The 18,642-nt window shown below is 41.8% G+C and overlaps 1 protein-coding gene across 1 annotated transcript in view; it reads right to left on the bottom strand.

The window, feature by feature from the left end:
• FAT3 (FAT atypical cadherin 3) overlaps positions 1–18,642 on the bottom strand; it is a 634,426-nt gene that overhangs the window by 328,272 nt on the left and 287,512 nt on the right. Inside the window, exon 3 of the mRNA XM_045191687.3 lies at positions 15,795–16,109. Within this exon, the coding sequence (XP_045047622.2) occupies positions 15,795–16,109 (315 nt within the window). The remainder of the gene's footprint in view (positions 1–15,794; positions 16,110–18,642) is intronic.

Here is an 18,642-nt window from a genome sequence, read left to right as displayed (position 1 = left end):
TTGTTTATGGAAGTACAAGGTATTTTCCAAATGATTACCTGCTTTCTTCCCCTCTCCCCCCATCAAATCCCATTAAAATCTACCAGTAGAATGATAGTGTCATTGAGCTGGAAGTCACTGAGACATTGTTTTAGCCATCCCTGCACCTTTAATCAGTTAAAGTTAAGACCTGGCATAAAATTGATGCTGTAATTCCCAAAGACCTTTAATAATCTAGACTAAACTGATGTACAAAGCAACTAATGACCCCTTAATTTTCCTTTATAAACACTTATGAAATTTCCAGTATTGTGTACATTCTGACAACTTGCAAACTATGTCAACATAAAATTTCTTTTAATTTCTCAGAGTCAAGTTTATCCAGAGATGACATTTTGAAAATAGTTCAAATGTCAAGTGGAAGTTTACACAAAGCAATTAGAAGAATTTCAGCCATAGTTAGATTTCAGACAGGTGTAAGCACCTCTTGCTACAAAAGGAGTTCAGAAATCCCCATGCAATATTAATAAGTGATACATACTATCCAAAGCATTCATTCATTCACTCATCCATTCACTCACTCATCTTTTCCTTGGAGCATCTGCTGTATATAAAGCACAGTCTTTGACATGGGTAACAATGGTCTTATTCCCCACTGTAGCCTGGCATGTACTACGGTGCCTAGCACCCAGTAGGTCTTCAATAAACAACATTAAATGTTGAATAAATAAACAAGAAACACCACTTTCTCCATTCTGAAAAGTCTTATTTTCTTATAATACAAATGCCAGCACATTTTGAATGACCTAAAAATAAAAACAAAACTTTTTTTTTTTTTTTTGATTTTGGCTTGCTTTTGCTGCAGATAGTCTGGATGCTGAAAACCAGAAAGACACACCAGAAGAATTCTAGAAACCATTGCAAAAAGAACACTTCTACTTTATGTAGCTGATAAGAGTATAATTGCAGGGAAAATCTAGCAACCATAACCTGTGTCAAAAAGGCATACCATGGTTTACGTTAGGACAAGACACAAGCAAGAACACGACTTTGAAGGCACATAGACAAGCTGAAGGGACAGAAATCACTGGAATCCAAAACATTCTCTCATGGTCAACAGTGAAAACTTCATTGTTTATAAGGTTTATTTAATAGAGGTCTCATTAAAAGAAACCTCACTTATGTTCTTACTACCCATTACAATTTTGCAAAAATTAGGCTTTTAAATAGATTGTTTACAACAACTTTTGTTTAAAGGAAATGGGCCAGAATTGGTGGTCCCAACTGGTATTTATATAGAGACAGCCTCTTCACCAAGGCAGTCAGTCCAGGGGAGGAGCAAAAACGGTCTGTGATCCTGGAAGAGAGTCCCGCAGCCCAGCTACTGTCGCTCTGGCACTGTCACTCTGTGGGAGGAGTCTTCAAGGTCACCCTTCAGAGCCTAGTGATTCTCAGCCTACTTACTATTCTAATACCTTATTTATATGATGTCTCAGCAGATGAGAGGCAGCAAATTAAAAGGCAGAGACCTGGAAGAGAGAGGCATACTGATAACAGAAGTGAGAGCTGGCAAGCTGAGCTCAAGTGAGGAAATCCGAAGGGTACTGTGTTGGATGGCCCAGACAATAATTATCAGTCCAAATGGAAACCTTGTATCCATGACTGGATACATAATTTGCAGGGCCCCAGTGCAAAATGAAAATGCCAAGCCCCTGTTCAGAAATTATTAAGAATTTCCAGACAATGACAGCAGAGCATTAAACTAAGCAAGCGGCCCTTCCGAGCAGGGGCGTCCCATGGCAACATAGCCTGTGAGCCCACGAGGCCAGGGCTGCTTGCATCACTGCATTCAGTACACTATGCTTGAAAACAAAAAGACACATTTAATGCACTTTGGAAAGTGGTTCAGAAGTAGACATTGTTGTTTGTTCATCTGGGCCCTTAAAGAGGTAAAACTTGAGTTATCTGGGCACACCACTTCTGTATGTCTGCAGATACTAGATACGACTAAAATTCCAATGTGCGACTTCAGTAACAAGCTCAGGACTCTCCCCAAAGCACAGGTTTTCCCTTTGTTGGAAAGTATTTTTTGTCTTGTAAACAGCCTGTTTGTTCTTTTAGGCTTGAGAAATTTCCCATTTCCTTGTGTTCCTCCCCCACCTACGTACAGAATACAAATCCATAAAGGCTTATTAAGTCAGAAAAGGCTAAAAGCACAAAATGATTTGTCATTTACTAGTCATTACAACTCAGCAAAGCATTGATAAACATCTACTGAGAACACCTCTCCTATTTTCACACATATGCAAGTAAATACAAATCCACCAAGTGTATTTGATTAGGTCTAAAAGGAGAGTTTGGAGACTCTGCTGATCAAAGTCCACTTCACGCTGAGAGTCATTTCATTGGGCACTAAAATGCTTAAATACTAAAACTATAGGAATATGCCTACATCTGGTTTCATAATGACCATTTTAATAAGTATTCCTATTTCCCATGCATGAACATCACTTCTTCAGGGGAGAGCATTTCTCACTATGACAGAAAACAATTTAACTAAGTAAAAAGTGAACAATTTAGTATGTACATAGCCAAGATAAAGTATGTCTTTATAAAATAGGAGATTTTACAGAGAAGAGAAATTAACTTAAGTGGTAGGAGGTAAAATCGGATTTGTCTTCCTTAACTAAAGTATCTGCAGTGGCAACATGTTTAAAAACGGTGCATGGGTAAAGGCTTGGCATTTTCTGCCTGTAATAGTCGGTTTCTAACAAGATGGATTTGTTTTACATCTCCTCACTCAGTGTCTCAGATGTTTTCCTTCCTAATACAACCATTGTATATTATACCCATTTATTATTGCCAGAAACATCCCATAAAAACTCTTAATGTTATTTACTTAACATTTTCACTTTAAAGCCATGTGAAAGTAGCAATCAATGACAGTTTATGGTGAAATAATTCTGGCCTGTGAGATATTAAAGGGTAGAGTCCTCATTTCACCAGCCTTAGACCCTCTCTGCCTAGCACAGCACCTGGTGTACAGGAGGCACTCATAGAACCGAAACATGTGTTACACATCTTCGATCTTCAAGACATTTAATCAGATTCTTCATCAATTTTTCCAGAAAGAATTCTTTATAAGCAAATTCTGTTGAAAGGCAAGACTTTTCGATGTATTTAATAACTACAGTACAATAGTTACCATATTTTTTGGACTATAAGGCACCTTTCCCCCCAAATTTGGGAGGAAAATGGGGGTGTGTCTTATAGTCCAAATGTAGCTTAACTGGCTCGTGGGGTGGGGTGGTGGGGTGGGGGGCAGCGGTGGAGCAGGGGTTTTTTCCTATTTTCCTCCTCTAAAACCTAGGTGAGTCTTATGGTCCCGTGTGTCTTACAGTCCGAAAAATACGGTAATATTTATTGAGCACTTTGTATACACAAGGCTAAGCTAAGTGTTTTACATGAAATGATAGCCCTTTTACCCTCACACAAACTTATTTAGTATCCTCCCTTTACAGCTGGGGAACCTGAGTCATAAGAAGTTAAAACCTCGTCCATTGCCACGCGAATGTGAGTGAGATGGGCTCCAGTCGCGCTGGAATCCATGCTTCTCATGGCTGTACTGGGTGAATTTCACAGAGTGACATTCTGAAAGACAGGTGGTTAGTGTGCACATCTTGTTCCACAGGTGAAGGACAGGCAGTGTTGTCTGAAGTAGGATAATTTCGCTTCTAACTGAATTTTTGGCAAATTTTCCTATGGAATACTGCAAACAAAATTTAAACCACTAAAGATCCATTTAAGAACTATTAATAGAAACAGGACTTAATTCAAGCACGTACTGGAGACCACAAATATTTTAGGTCATGACCCACAGAATTTCATAAGTGAAAGATTAAAAAGTGGCAGTCAACATTCAGGCTAATGTAGATGAAAAACCCAGCAATAATGTAACTTATAAGACAACTACCATTCCCTGACCTGTCCCCTAGTTAGCACACCTGAAGGCTCCTTCTGGTCTTTAACCTGTATGCATCAGAGAGCATTTCTTCTTTCTTGAGCCTCACTCCTGACATGGCTCCTACAGTAACAGTCTGGTATGGTCCTTTCACTTACATAGAGAGGATCCCATTTCAAACTTCAGCAAAAACTATGTATTATTATTACAGAGTATGTTAGAACATCTAAAGGCAAAGAGCACGCTGAGTTTCACTGTCATCTAGACCAGCCATTGAAAAGTCTTTAGGATCAAGCCTATCAGAGAAGCAAGCCCGAGAAACAAGTCTGTCTGTTTCTCAGCTGCTTCATGCACACGGCCACTATCTTAGCCTGTTCAGGGTGCTGTAACAAAATCCTTATACTGGGTGGCTTATACACAACGGAAATTTCTTTCTTACAGTTGCGGGGGGTAGAAGTCCAAGGTCAAGATGCTGGCAGCTTCAGCATCCGGTGAAGGCCCACTGCCGGGTTGATAGATTGCGTCTTCTAGCTGTGCCCTTACATGGTGGTAGGGAGGTGCATCTCTCTGGGATCTCTCTTATAAAGGCATTAATCTTATTAATGAGGGCTCTGCCCTCATGATTTAATTACTTCCCAAAGGCCCCACCTTCAAATACTGTCCTACTGTGGATTAGGTTTCAACATGTGAATTTGGGAGGGGACACATTCATGTACAGTTCTAAGGTTTACAGCTTCCCAATTCCACCACAGCCAGAGATTATCTCTGAATCCCACTAACAAATTCCTGGAAGATGGAATCTCGGTCTTAGTGTCTACCCCCATCTTTGGCTGGGGCAAGGAGGAAAGGATTGGGGGTACTCTGAGAAAAGGAGTGATGTTGTGGGCTGGGTAAATAGGTCCAACAGTGTTTACAGCAAGACATCTTCTCTGTGAGACTTCGAGATGGGTGCTCCTTTTCACTGTGCCCTGAAGACTGTCCTCACCTCTCACGCCCACCTCTTCCCAGAGTCACCAAGTCCTGGGTGACTGTATTTCCACACTGTCTCTCCCATCATCTGTTCCCTTCTTTCCCTCCCATCAACGTCACTGTCATCTATAAACTCAAAGTCTAACAGGTAGAAATGGTGTCCAGGCCGTCAGTGGAAAATCAATATAACTTCTCAGACCAGCTCCCCTTCAGTGTGTTAGATCGGACTGGATCGAGTGTGGGCACAGTGTGAAAGGCTGTTATAGTGACTGACGTCCACTATGGGAGCGGAAACAGAGTGGCAGCACACATCAGGCACTGGTGTTTCCGATTCTTGTTCAACCTTGCTGGTTTACAAGTGAGGATTCAGCGGCCTCCAGCACTGAGGCAAACGTGTCTTCTGTTATAAGAGTATAATGGCAGGGGCTGGATAACCCAATTGCTGTTACCAGCGCTCTTTCCAAGGCCTCTTACTATTTTATTCTTGCGAAGTACATATATCTGAAACAGGGAGAGAGTTTTCCAGGAGCCTGAGAGAGGGCTCCGTAGAGCCCTCTCAGAGCCACAGTCCACGCTTCAGCCATGACTTCATTCTGGTGATCACACCCAGAAGTCATATGGCAGATGGACACAGTCTTACAGGATGAAACTTAATGGACCTATCGGTAAAGTGCTGTTTGTAGCTTGAAAACGCCAACTGCCTGAGAACTTAATTATATAATGTGGATGTGAATTAACTAAAATGAATTCTGTACATGTGAAGACAATGTCATTTTACATTTATTGTGAGTTTACTATATGCCAAGTACTTTTTAAAGTATTTGTTAATATAGATAAATTTAGTTTTGGTGGCAAGCCAAGTCACTAGTTACTATAATTTTCCCCATTTCCACAGTGGGTGAAACCCTGAGAAGTTAAGCAACTTGCTCAACATCACACAGGTAAGAAGGCATACAGCTCAAATTCAAGTGCAGACATCTGATTCTAGTGTCCAAGTTCTTGAAAGTACTCCCTGTGGCTTCTCCCCTCAGTGTTACGACCATGCCTAACTATGATTATGCATCGCAAAGTGCCGAAGAGACATTTGTCATTTTGCTATGAAGTAGTGAGACCGCGATCCATTACTCACCACCAATTGGTTTCATAATTCTGGTGTTAGATTTTCATATGCTTTCCTAGAATATTCTACCTCAGTGTGAATAAAATGTATAGATTTTTAAAACACTTGTACATTTTTATAAGGAGGTCAAGAAGCTAGAAACAAAGTCACTCGTACATGACAGACAACGACAAGACCAGAATATAAAGTGCTAACAATAGTAAAACTGGACTTCCTGTTCTTCAGGTCAATAGGGAAACCCTACTTCATCCTCTAGTAGCTTTCCAGGTGGAATCTTTCAGTGACTTGACAGAAAAGTACTTCCAGAGAGTCCGCTTTAAAAGACTGAGAAATGGGAACGTAAATGAGACTCTGATGAGAGCTAATGCCAGTTGACAGTGATCTCCACGTGACCTCCTGCTTTGTGTAAAACACTCCCAGGGTCAGCTCCACGTGAGAGGAGGGCCCACCACGGACGATCATTCAGAAGTCCGGAAATGATCACCGCAGTTCAATGCCACACAAGTCTCTCTTTAAAACCCCTATAGCTTTTAGAACTACTAAATAATTAAAGTCAATTAGGTCAAAAGTACTTCAAAACAAATAAAAAACTTACTAAAGTCAGGCTTGACTACTGTAAAAAACCATTGGATCTCTTAACGTTTGGTCCAGTAAAAAGAGCACTGTGCTAGGAGTCAGTGGCCCTTGGTTCTGCCAACCAGGTTCACTCCCTTTGGAGAGCTCACCTTTCCTACCTGCAGCCTGAGATCGCACCTTGTAATGTTTCCTAGGCCTACCGTCACAAAGTGCCACAAACTCGGTGCCTTAAAACAACAGAAATTTATTCGCATAGAGCTCTAGAGGCTAGGAGTCTGAAATCGGGTGTCAGCAGGGCTGCACTCTCTTGGAAGGCTCATGGGAGACAGTCCTTCCTTGTCTCTCCCTAGCTTCTGGTGGTTATGGTGGGCAATCCTTGGCAATCCTTGGCACTCCTTGGTTTACAGCAGCGTAACTCCCATCTCTCCCACATCTTCACATGCTGTGCTCCCTGTGTGTCCCTGTCTCTGCCTCCTAATTTCCCTTTTCTAATAAGGACACCAGTCACTGAGTTAGGGTGCACCTGAATCCAGTGTGACCTCATTCTGCAAAGACTCTATTTCCAAATAAGGTCACATTCGGGGCACAGGAGTATAGGGACTTCAAACATGTCATTTTGGGGGACACAATTCAGCCCATAATTCCCCCGTAAAACAGGGCATATGCATATAATCATCTGAAAGAATTCTTTGAGCTTCAAAGTTCTACAATCAGTAAGTAGCGTGTTTATTGAGTTTGCTCACATTTTTCAAACTCAATAGTATTTGACCTAAGCATTGTGGACCATTAATCAGACCAACCTTAGCTCTGTGCTCAATAGCTGGGTGACCTTTGGCCAGTCACCTAGGTTCCCCAAGTCCCAGTTTCTCCCCAGTACTGGTGAGAGCTGCAGGAGCTATGCAGGAAAACACCCGAGTGGCTCAGGGCACAGAGCAGACCTCTGCCCCTCCCACCTTCCTGTCAATCTGGGAGGGAGGGCGAGTACCCGGGAGATCCAGGAGTCTTCCTAACACCAGCCTGGAAGAATGAAAGGAGGCAGGCCATGGTTTCAATTAAAATTCACTGTTTCTCTCAGAACAGAAAAAAGTAATAAACCAATGTAGTATATCATTGCAGTGGAATTAATAGCCAGATAGATGAAATGGAAGAGAAATTTATAACCTTAATCAATCAATATCTCTTTCTCTCTACACACACACATACACATACCTCCATCATCTGCTTTATTTACATGACTATCACCTCCCAAATAATTCTCAGTAATTTGCAGCAGCAGCTATGGCAGCAGCTGAGCTCCGGGGGCAAGCTGGATATGCAGAAGACTGCCCTTCCTCCCCACCCCCAGAATGGCTAGCAAGACACAGGAGCAGCATGGAAGCCAGGCAACACCATGGGCCACAGGAAACAACTAGCAGCACCCTAACCCTCCAGGAGGTGCCTCCGAGTCACCTGCGAGCCCAGGGTAGGTTCCCAGCGAAGCAGCGGCATCATTTCTCTTCTCTCCATTGTGAACCTGCACAGTCTTCCCTCCCCTTTACCAAAGTTCCCCATCCCTGCCTGTAATTCAGTTTTTATAAAATCAGCCCCTGAAAAATCCTTTTTCCAAGCAACAGTCGTATTAATTCAAAGATCTGAATCTCACAAATTGGATAAAACACATGATGCTACCTAACTAGCAGCCAGGTCTATTGAAACTTGACTTCATTTGGGAGAAAAGGTTCCCTTCCCATTACTGACAGTGGCACTTAGCTAAGTCTTCTCAATCCTGTGATGTATCCATAGCAGGTGACCTGAGACACTAATTCAGATCCCCGAGCACCTACCACTTCCTGCAGCTTGTACATCCGTGCGGCACAGACTCAAGGCATGCTGAAGAGCTCTGAGACTTAGTCTAGATGCACAGCTGCACAATCCCCAACCAAGGTCAAAGGATTTTTTTTCTTTTTCATCAGCTTTATTCCAGGGAAGAAACAATCTACATATTTATCTGTCAGAAGGCTGACGTTAAGCAGGAACAGGATTTGGAGCTGCTTAAGCATTTCAAGGAAATAAATCCTGGAACCCTCAAATCATCTCCATGTACTCTCTTCTGAGAGTGCTGTTTGAAACGGACTCTGAGGAGAGTTTTGTGTGAGCAGCCAAATCCTCTGCAATACTGAGTTGAGAAAATGATAGCTTCATCCATATTCATTTTGTTCAAAGTTTTGTTATTGCTTTGTTCTTTTTGTTTTCTAATAGATTTGATTTCAAGTATTCATGGGACCTTCAAAATACAAAGAACCTGGAGTGAGAGTGGAGTGAGAGGCAGCTTAGGATTTCTTTCTTCTTTTATTTTGTTAATGATATATACGTATGTGTATACATAGAGATATAGATACACGCACACACACATTTTTTTCCAGTTAACAATACCATCGCACCTTTACAACCAGTAAATCATTTTGTACAGGGTGTCTTGCTCAGGGCCATATGTTATAGAGTCCTACAAAATATTCCGCATTCGTTTGGTGGTTCTCAGTGGGCAATTTTACTCCCAGGGGACATTCGACAATGCCTGGAGATATTCTGGCTGTCACAACCTTGGGGGAAGCGTGCTACTGGCTTCTAGTAGATGCCAGAGATGCTGCTAAACATCTTATAATGCACAGGACAGTCCCCTGCAACAAAGACTTTCCCAGCTCAGGCTGTTAACAATACTGAGACTGGGAAACTCTGACATTGGTGCTTAGATTCACAACCAGCATTTAAACAAAACCAAACCACAGGAAGGCAGAGCTGGAGCCCACCCCAGGAAAGAGCGTGCTCTCCCTTCCCATGGCCTCCCTGACCAAACCTGCACCCCCAGAACCCTGCACTCCCAGACCCCCAGCCTGCAGTTAAGAGGTGATCAGATGGGGAAATGCACAGACCCCTTAGGGACAAAATGATAGTGCAGAAAAGTTCCCTTTGTCCTTGTTCATTTGGATAACATGCATAGGGAAGCAAAGGTCACTGCTGAATTTAAATAACCCCCTGTGAGAAATCTGCAGGAGCCCGATCTGTTCTAGGGGACTTGTTGGATTAAATGAACGCAATTCCATGTTCTATGGGATGAGGCCTCCTTTCAGAGCTGAAAGAAGGAACGAGGGTGATTTACAGTTTCATACATACTCGTTCGCTATAGAATCCACTTTGCGCCTGGACTTATGAATATCAACTGATCATCTAGTGGCTGTTTCTACCCACTCAGAAGTTAGCTTTCCATTGGGAAGGAATAAAAGAGACAGCAATAGGAAATTTCCATAACGTTCACTAGGAAGAAAAAGCACCAATATTTGTATGTATCCTTGTGCCTCACCTTGTGTGGTTTTCCTTTTTAATCTCTGATTTTACATATGATGTAACATATCCTTCTGTTTTCGAGGAGCAGGTGGTTTTCTAAGCACATCACCACCGAACAGGGATGTGCATAAGCCAGAGACTTAGCTTACTTAAGGTACCAGATTATTTTTGAGCACCACTGTCTTATGAGCTAACATTTTTATAATGTACACTAAATATCAAATGTTTGTTAATTCATTAAAGTAGGTCTGATTCCACTTTAGTTACAAACTCTGTTAAATTCTATAAATTTGGAAACAATATAATTTTTATCTAAATATTATATAACCCATGTTTTTTATCAACCACAAGCCCTAGTTCTGATGTTTTGCTCATGCACAATTAAAGAGACAGAATTTTCTTTTTTTTTCACTTCCTAAAAAAGGAAACACAAGCAAGGATATGAAAGTTGACTGGGGGTGATGTCAGAGAGATCACTTTGAATTTGTAGTCAGACCTTAAAACTCCAGTGCTATGAGGTCAGAGTATCTTATGAATTATAACATTGGCTACCCTGTCCTCAGGTGTATCTCTCAGCACTGTGGGATCTCCCTCTTCCATTTCTCTCTGGATACTAAAGTCTAGAGTCCTATTCACCAGGCTCTCAGGGTAGCAACATCAGCACCATGTGGGGACTTGTTAGAAAAGCAACTCATTGGGTTCTACTTCAGGTATCTCTAGTCTAACAAGCTTGCCCTGGGATTACTATCATGCTGAACTGTGATCTAGATTTCTCTGTTACCTCTTCTGTTAACACTTACCCACTATGTCGTATACCATACACTGAAGGCAAGCTCATTTTATTTAGAGTTGATATAAAAAAGAAGGATATCCAGTATTTTCATAATGCACTCTTCTGGTTTAATAGGCAAAACTGTCAAACCCCAAGGGAATGAATAGTTAAGGGTAGAATTTGAGAAACTGCTGTGGCAGACACACTTTGGAAAAGGAGCTCTTCCTCTCAGCTCACTAGTACACCTACACATAAAGTAGGCTTTGGTCAGGTTTATCCCAAGATGCTCAACAACTGTAACACACACACACACACACAAAAGGCTGAGCTTCACCTTCACTCAAATAGAGGTGAAGATGCCCGTGTACCAGTGCCAGGGCCAAAGGGAGATACTGCAACCGCGGGAAGGAGTTTAGAAAGCCAGGCCCTGGATAACCCATCATCAGGAGGTCCGGAGTAAGCAAGGATTGCTTCCACAGACGCAGGCTCTCAACACAGCATATGCTGATCTTGGATTGATGTTTAATGGAGGCAAAGGAAAGAAGGGATCACTCTTATGTATGTTTTCCCCTCTAATTATTTCAAGTAGGCCTCTCAGAAGAGAGATATAAAAATACATACTTTAATATATTTTAAAAATACACAAAGAAAATACTACTAGCAAACCAAAAAGCGAAGGTGTACCTATTTGCTACTCTAATATCTTACCATACTCCAGACATTTATGAGTCTTTTAAAATTTCTTTGGTAATGATATGATGCCTCTCAAACTAGCTCCAGTAGCAACAGATGGGTTTCAAGCTCAGCTGAACTTGTTTATGATCCCTGGGTAGTCTTCTGGCATTTCTCTCTGCAGATGGACCCAAGCTTCAGGGCCTCCTTCGGTCTGTGAAGTCCTTGGCCCAGCCCCTCCTACTCCAGCTGGCCCTGACCTCCACCCTATTCAACGTGTTCCTTGTTCACAGCTTATATGCCACAGAGTTTGGCCATTTATTTATAAACTACCACACATTCTTGCTAAAGTACATTGTATGTGTGATCCCTATCTTTTCTCATGAGACTAAATTCCCTGAGTGCATAAACTACCTTATACTTTGTCCATCCTGCCAACACCTGGGGTCTAGAAGAGCAGCAATACAAAATAGTGCACAATACATTTTATAAAAACTGAATGGAAGGTGCCCATGCTACATACTAACTGGTAAGAGACACTGCTGTCTTTGAAGTATACTTTCCTCAAAAGAGACTGGTGTTGTGTGCTTGTACCTTACACAAACTTTATTCCAGTGGGGAATATTGAATGACCATCAACAGCAACAACCAACATTCACCGAGTGTTTTACTAAATGCTGGCACGTTGCTAAGTGGATTCCAAGCTGTAGACATGACTAAAATAGACATTCTGAAACCCTATATATAGGGAACTTCCTATACGTGTTTCCCAATTCAGCCTGGATGACCAATGTGTGGCCAGCGTGGCTGTGGTTACAAGAGCTGGAAGGAAGTCTCTGAGTGCCTACTCACCCGAAGGGTAAGTGAACACCGACTGTTGGGTGTCTTCTGTTCAGAACACAGTGTTACTGACCAGTTCTGACCAGCAAAGACATGCACCTGCAAGGAGGTTACATTTGATTGGATTCAACTGCTCATCCTGTAATTAATCAAAGGTTCTCTTTACAGGCCAGAAAGGATTTCATAGCGTTACAGCTTTCGTTCTTCTTAAGCCACAGGAATTACTGAAGAAGGAGGTCCATAGACTACTGATCTATGTGATTTTAAATCTGATAGAACCAAACAAACAAACAAATAGTTCTTTGGGTACAGAACAGAGTGTTCAATACAGAAGTCTCTCTCCCTTCCTGGGTCCAGGACATCTGTTATCTGCGGCAAGCTTTGGATCATAAGAATTGGTATTACTTGACTTTGCATTAATCATTTTAATCTTTATTTATTATGTAGCACATTGCCAAAACAAAACAAAACTATAAATTTCAGCTCTACCACAGAGGAAGGAATGATAGGTCTGTTTAAAAGAGGCTACATCCAATTTTTAGTTGAAAAAATCTAAAGCACAAATCTTTCATTACTAAGAAATATTATAATAACATAACTATTTCAGGCAAATGACTTTAGAGACACAGGAAGTAATGCCAGAAATTAAAGTTTCTCTCTCTCTTTTTTTAAAATCCTCACTAGAGCACATGTTTACTGATTATAGACAGGGGGGAAGGAAAGCCGTGGGGAGAGAGAGAGAGAGAGACAGAAACATCGACCAGTTGCCTCCAATATGCACCCCAACCAGGGAGTGAGCCCACAAGCTAGGGATGTGTCCTGACTGGGAGTTGAACCCACACCCTTCTGGTGTAGGGGATGATGCTCCAACTAACCGAGCCACTGGTCCAGGGCTAAAGTGTCCCTTTAGAAAAGCTGGTTGAGCAGGCTGAAAGTTGCTCCATAGGCGTCATGGTACTTAAAGCAACAAGCCTAACAAAATCACACTAGGCTTGTGCTTCTGTGAATCACAAGAGAAACGGACATAAAAAGATGGTTCTTACAGAGCTTAGTAGTTTATCAACAGCCTTCAAACCCATCATGGCATTCAGTCTTTCATGAGCAACCCTGTGAAGTAAGTAAGGTTATTCTCATTTCCCAGATAAGAATCTGAGGTCTAAGGAGATTAAATGACATGCCAGTAATCAGAGCTAAAGCCACCAACCTGCACTGTGGAGCTTCAGGGTGCCACGCACTGCGCACAGCATTTCACATGAGGACTTCTATATTCCTGGCAACAACAATCCTTTCTCACTGAACACTGATGTTCAGAGAGTTCAGTACTTTCCCCAAGTTCATGAAGCTGGGGAAGGGGTCTGATGTAGTCTATGCTTTCCTGTTTCTCAGATAAGAAGTGCAGTGCAAGGATCTGAAACACAAGACTTCTGACCTGAAATGTTACCCCTTCCATGAAACACTCCTTGACCATCACTCTCCCCAAACTCATAATGAGTGAAACTTCTCTACCAGAATCAGTTATTACGCTCTTTTATTGTATTATATATATTTGTTAATCATTTTCATTCATTTTCCCTGATTCCCTGAAAAAAATGGACCATATCTTAAATTTAACACTCTGTTTATTAGATCTTGTTTGTAAACTAGTATGCACAGCGTATGTTTGGTGAGGGAACAAGGAATAAACAATATCCAGTGTTTTCTTTTCATGTGTCTGAGAATGACAAGGCATGATATACTACTATAGGCAATTCTAGAAGTTACTTTAAAATGTCATTCCTGGCACAAATGCTTTTAAAAAACCTGTGGCAAGAACAGAAAAACTATAAATATGGTTAAGGCTCTTATTAGGTAAGATAGGCCAAATTGTGATAATACAAATCCTTTCTTCACATTCATGTGCAAACTTTTAAAAGCTGTATAAAAGACAGCTTTAGTTGAATGAGTGCACATGTTCTTCTCTGCACATAATGTTCCATCTATGTTCTTCACACCCAACCCCAATTCTTCCCTGTGACATTCACGCTTCACTTCCAGTTGGAAGTGTCCGTCTATAGTGACTTTTACCTTATCGTAAAGGGGGCGCTGGGCTCACTGTTAATGACCAAGGGGCAACGAACCCAGATTCCACGGGGGCTGTGAAATGTAAAGATGTCTGTGTCCTCAGCTTCTTTATTATGACTTATTTTGTCATTGTCCTCTCTCTCAACTTCCTAACATATCCGAATTCCTTTCTCTGTCACCATATTACACGGAGCTCTTTGTCACAGGAAGACAGTGAATCGGGAGCTCAGCTCAGGGGTTCTTCCTGTGCAGGGGCAGTTTTCCCCACTTAACGGGGCTCTGAAAAGTTGGGATAGATGCCACATGTCTGAATCTTCTCCTTCAAGTTCAAGCAGGCCCCCATCACACCCTGAGAGCTGATGCCCACTCCTTCTCTTATAATGAAATGCGATGCAAATCCTGATTGAACACTGTTAGAATGCTAAACTCTGCTTAACGGAATGACAGACTTGCTCGTAGTTAGAGAAAATCAATAGTTTCCAAAAAACTTGGCATTCTCTTTAAATTATGTTAATGGGAACCTCACATTTCTAAATGCTCGGGGCCAGCGGCACGTTTCTACTTTAACAAACATAGGCAGGAGAAATAACGATCGATTCGACCAGCACTGGGGAAACCTGAGCACGCCCACACTGACAAACATCGACCTACCCTTAGGTTGACCACCATCACCTCACTTGCCCAGGGCGAGAGAGTAGTAGTGCCTTTTTATGTATATTCTTCTAAATTTCAATTAATGAAAACTTTACCCATCACAATTGCCATTGAGTGTTTTACTTCCTTATTAAGATCTAGAAGAGGCAAATCACAAAAAAGCAATAAACTGAGATTCACTCTACAAGGCATTTTTCTAGCGTATGCACTTGTTTCAGATTGCATTCAACCAAACTCCACATTGGCCTTTTCTGATCCTTATTCAAAAAGTTAAGTTTTCATTACAATCCCTAGAAACTTTTTGAGCAAAAGACCAGAAAATAAAAATTTTGTATACTTTATGTAAAGATTGAGATATCAGAAGTTCTTCTAAACATTGACACTTCATTGGTGGGTAGGTAGAGGAATCACAAAAACCTTGGGCTTACAGCAAAGGTTTTGAGGAGAGCATTTACTGCAAGCTAGGCTAAGACTGAGCAAGGGAGGAACTGTGAGAAGGAAGGGGTCACAGAACCAGCTTGCCCACGGCCAGGCTACTCTCTCCCAGAAACAGAAAGGCAGCAGTTGGCCCTTTCAGTATCCTGGGAACCACTTTTTATTATTTTGAGGAATGCAAATCTAAGGCTTTCTATGAAAGCCTCTAATTTTTATCAGATCACTTCATCTTGGTACCAGTTGATATTAAATCATACCAACCAGACAAGAAGAACACCCAGCTTTTCAGAAACTACCCCTAGAAAGGAGGATGCTGTTCTCCACATGGTAAAATAAATAAGGGGATAAATAAAATAATATATGTAAGCAAGTGTCAGGCTGATGGATTACAGTTGGACTACCAATTTAAAAAAGTCATATGAGCATTCCCTTACCTGTTTTGATATTGATGGCAAAAAAGTTCTGAGGATTCCCACTTGTAATCCTGTACGTCAGTTTTTCATTGGAACTAGAGTCAGGATCCTCAGCCTGGATCTGAATGATAGACACATCCTTTGGAGAGTTTTCCATGACAACTGGATAGTAAATAGGTTCCGAGGTCAGCGGTGCATTGTCATTCACATCCTCAATTTCAATGTAGACCTCAATAGTGGAATAGAGTGGAACAACGCCCCGGTCTGTGGCGTACACTGTCAGCCAGTAGGACTCGGTTGTCTCTCGGTCAAGAATGTCTGCAGTAGAAATGACTCCTAAGAGAAAGCAGAGGGAGCATGATTGCTACCATAAAACCGAAAGACATTAAGTAAATCATTCCAAATTCAGGATGGCTGTGCTAAGTAATCTTGGCATATTTTAAAAAATCCATTCACATGAAGATGTTTCTCCTTACATAAAAAAACTATTTTTTTGTAAAACTGTATTATATAGTACTCTTACAGCTTGAGAAGTACAATTAGATGCACAAATACTTTGTGTGAATTTTAGGGACAGACAGAATCTCAATACATGCATACATAATACGGAAGAGGCACTGGGAAGAGAGTGGGGCAGAGGTCAAAGCACTTCCTATGTTGCACGGGAAATTAGAGCAATATCAGGTCAATATCTCCATTTGACCTGATATTGAATTGATTTCCTTTGCAACAAAAAGCTCTCTCAGGGTAAATTATTTCATGTGTTCATTCACAAGAATGAAAAAGGCCTCTCAAATATTCTTTTGCCTGTTAGGATAAAAACTACTTGGCATGCAAAGATGTAAGCTTTTTTCATAGTTTCCCTGAACACCGAATGTCACAGTTATTCCAAACAATCAGTGAAGAAGCCATACCAACACACTTTCTGAATGAGCACCAGCTCCTTGAAGAACTCTACAGAGAGCCATAAATAAACTCAGAGTTACTTGGAGAGATACTCATGGACAATCATTCAGATTTAGGAGCAGAAAAATGCCTCATCTTCTCCCTCCCACCTTTCCCATTTCATGGTCGAAACAAGTGCGAACCAGGAAATCAGATGTCTGCCGGACAAGACAGAGGAGACACAGTGCTCTTCAGTGTCCTTACAGCCCTCGCCCAAATCGCCGGGCTGCAGAAACTTACTGCAGAAACAGGAATGTAAGTATGTCCACAGTGATGGGGAACTCTGGGCTCATTATAAAAACTCTAAAGCAGTCAGGATACTCAAGGAAGGCATGGGATTCATGTTATACCCTAAAAGACACCCATGGAAGGAGTCAGAAACAGCCCTTCAATTCTAACCTGAACCCTCTATCTTCTGCATTCCTGCCAGACTTTGGACTACATTAGGCACATCATTTGGCCTACACATCCTGCATAAGCAAAGGGCCGAGCACAGCAACTGAGAGGGAGGAGGGCATCTGTCCGGAAACAATTAGACTGAAATACTCAGTTACCTAAAACTCAGAACGGCTAACTCTTTGAAGGAGATAACCCAACCGATGCTGGCCTTTCAGCTCCAAAGCTGCCCATCAAAGAACCCACGCTATGTTATGCCATTGGAAAAAAGATAACAAAGATCACATTAAATGTTCTCAATGGAAATATGGATAACACAATGGGTTCCTATAGATTCACGGATGATACCTGAAAGTCAGAAATGCTAACATGGCATTTGAACAGTAGATTCTAGATATGAGGTAAGGGAGAAAAACAGGGAAATAAAAAAATAATGATTGCAAACATGAGGCTATGTGTCCATTGAAGGAATGGATAACAGGCAGACAGCCGTACAAACTAGGTCGAGGCAGGAGAGAATGCCAACATTAAGGTCCAGAATGCCCATCCAGGTGTAAGAGCATCTGCAAGTACAGGCGCAGGTCCATCACAAAACCATGGCTAGCTCAGTAGAGTGCTTGCAGCAGTCATAGCCATGTGCCTCCACACAGATGTGGGTTGTCCTATGCTACCCAGGGGAATTGGAGCTCTTCAAGTCAGAGGATGACCAAGTGATAGGGAAATCAGGGGGCCGCTGAAAAGAAGACAAAGAGTAGACAGGCAGGATATGGGATGCAGGGCACAGTCCGTGAAAAATGCTCTAAAGGTGCTGGAAAGCACCTCTTGAATGACAACTGTCCATTTAATTTATAAGCATCTAGTGTACACTGTGCCGGACACCTCAGAAACAGAGGTGAGTGAGAGAGGATCTCTGTCTTCAAGAGACTCACACTCTTTCTGTGTAGACAGACCTAAAATGAGGAGATCTGCAGTGAGTGGATAACTGCGCAGCTAACAGCTGAGAGGACTCAGCCTCATGTGGTTGAGATTGATACACTGGAAAGGCAAAGCATCAAGAACCAGAAGGGATTAGGAGGCAAATGAAAAAGCATTTACTGAGCATCTATGCAGAGCTGTGAGACTTGCAACACAGCTTCCCTATGATGTATATGTTAGAATTTTCTCTTATGTATGAGGGCGCCATGGATGCCAAGAGTTTGGCAGAATGCTTGCAACATAGTAGATACTGAGTACAAGGTAAATCAATGTGAATCAAAAGTCATGCCAAAAGCCTCGTATATAGTAACCAAACCCCAAAGCAAGGGGGGATCTTGAGGGGAGAGAAGTCTGGGATAGGCTATCTTGTTAGACATTTATTTCTTCTCTGGCCATAGGGCATTCTTGCACAGTCTTTGCAACTTGCCCATGACATGCCCTTTCATAAAAATATGCTTGGGGAACAAAAAAGTAAGGCCACTAAAAAGTGAACATAAATCAGTAAGCAACAACAGCAAAGAAGATGGTGGTGTTTGTACCTTGCCTGACTACC

The sequence above is a fragment of the Desmodus rotundus genome, chromosome 5, assembly GCF_022682495.2.
Source record: "Desmodus rotundus isolate HL8 chromosome 5, HLdesRot8A.1, whole genome shotgun sequence".
NCBI lineage: Eukaryota > Metazoa > Chordata > Mammalia > Chiroptera > Phyllostomidae > Desmodus > Desmodus rotundus.
Note: the sequence above shows the minus strand (reverse complement) of the source record. Positions and strands in the feature narration are given on the sequence as shown.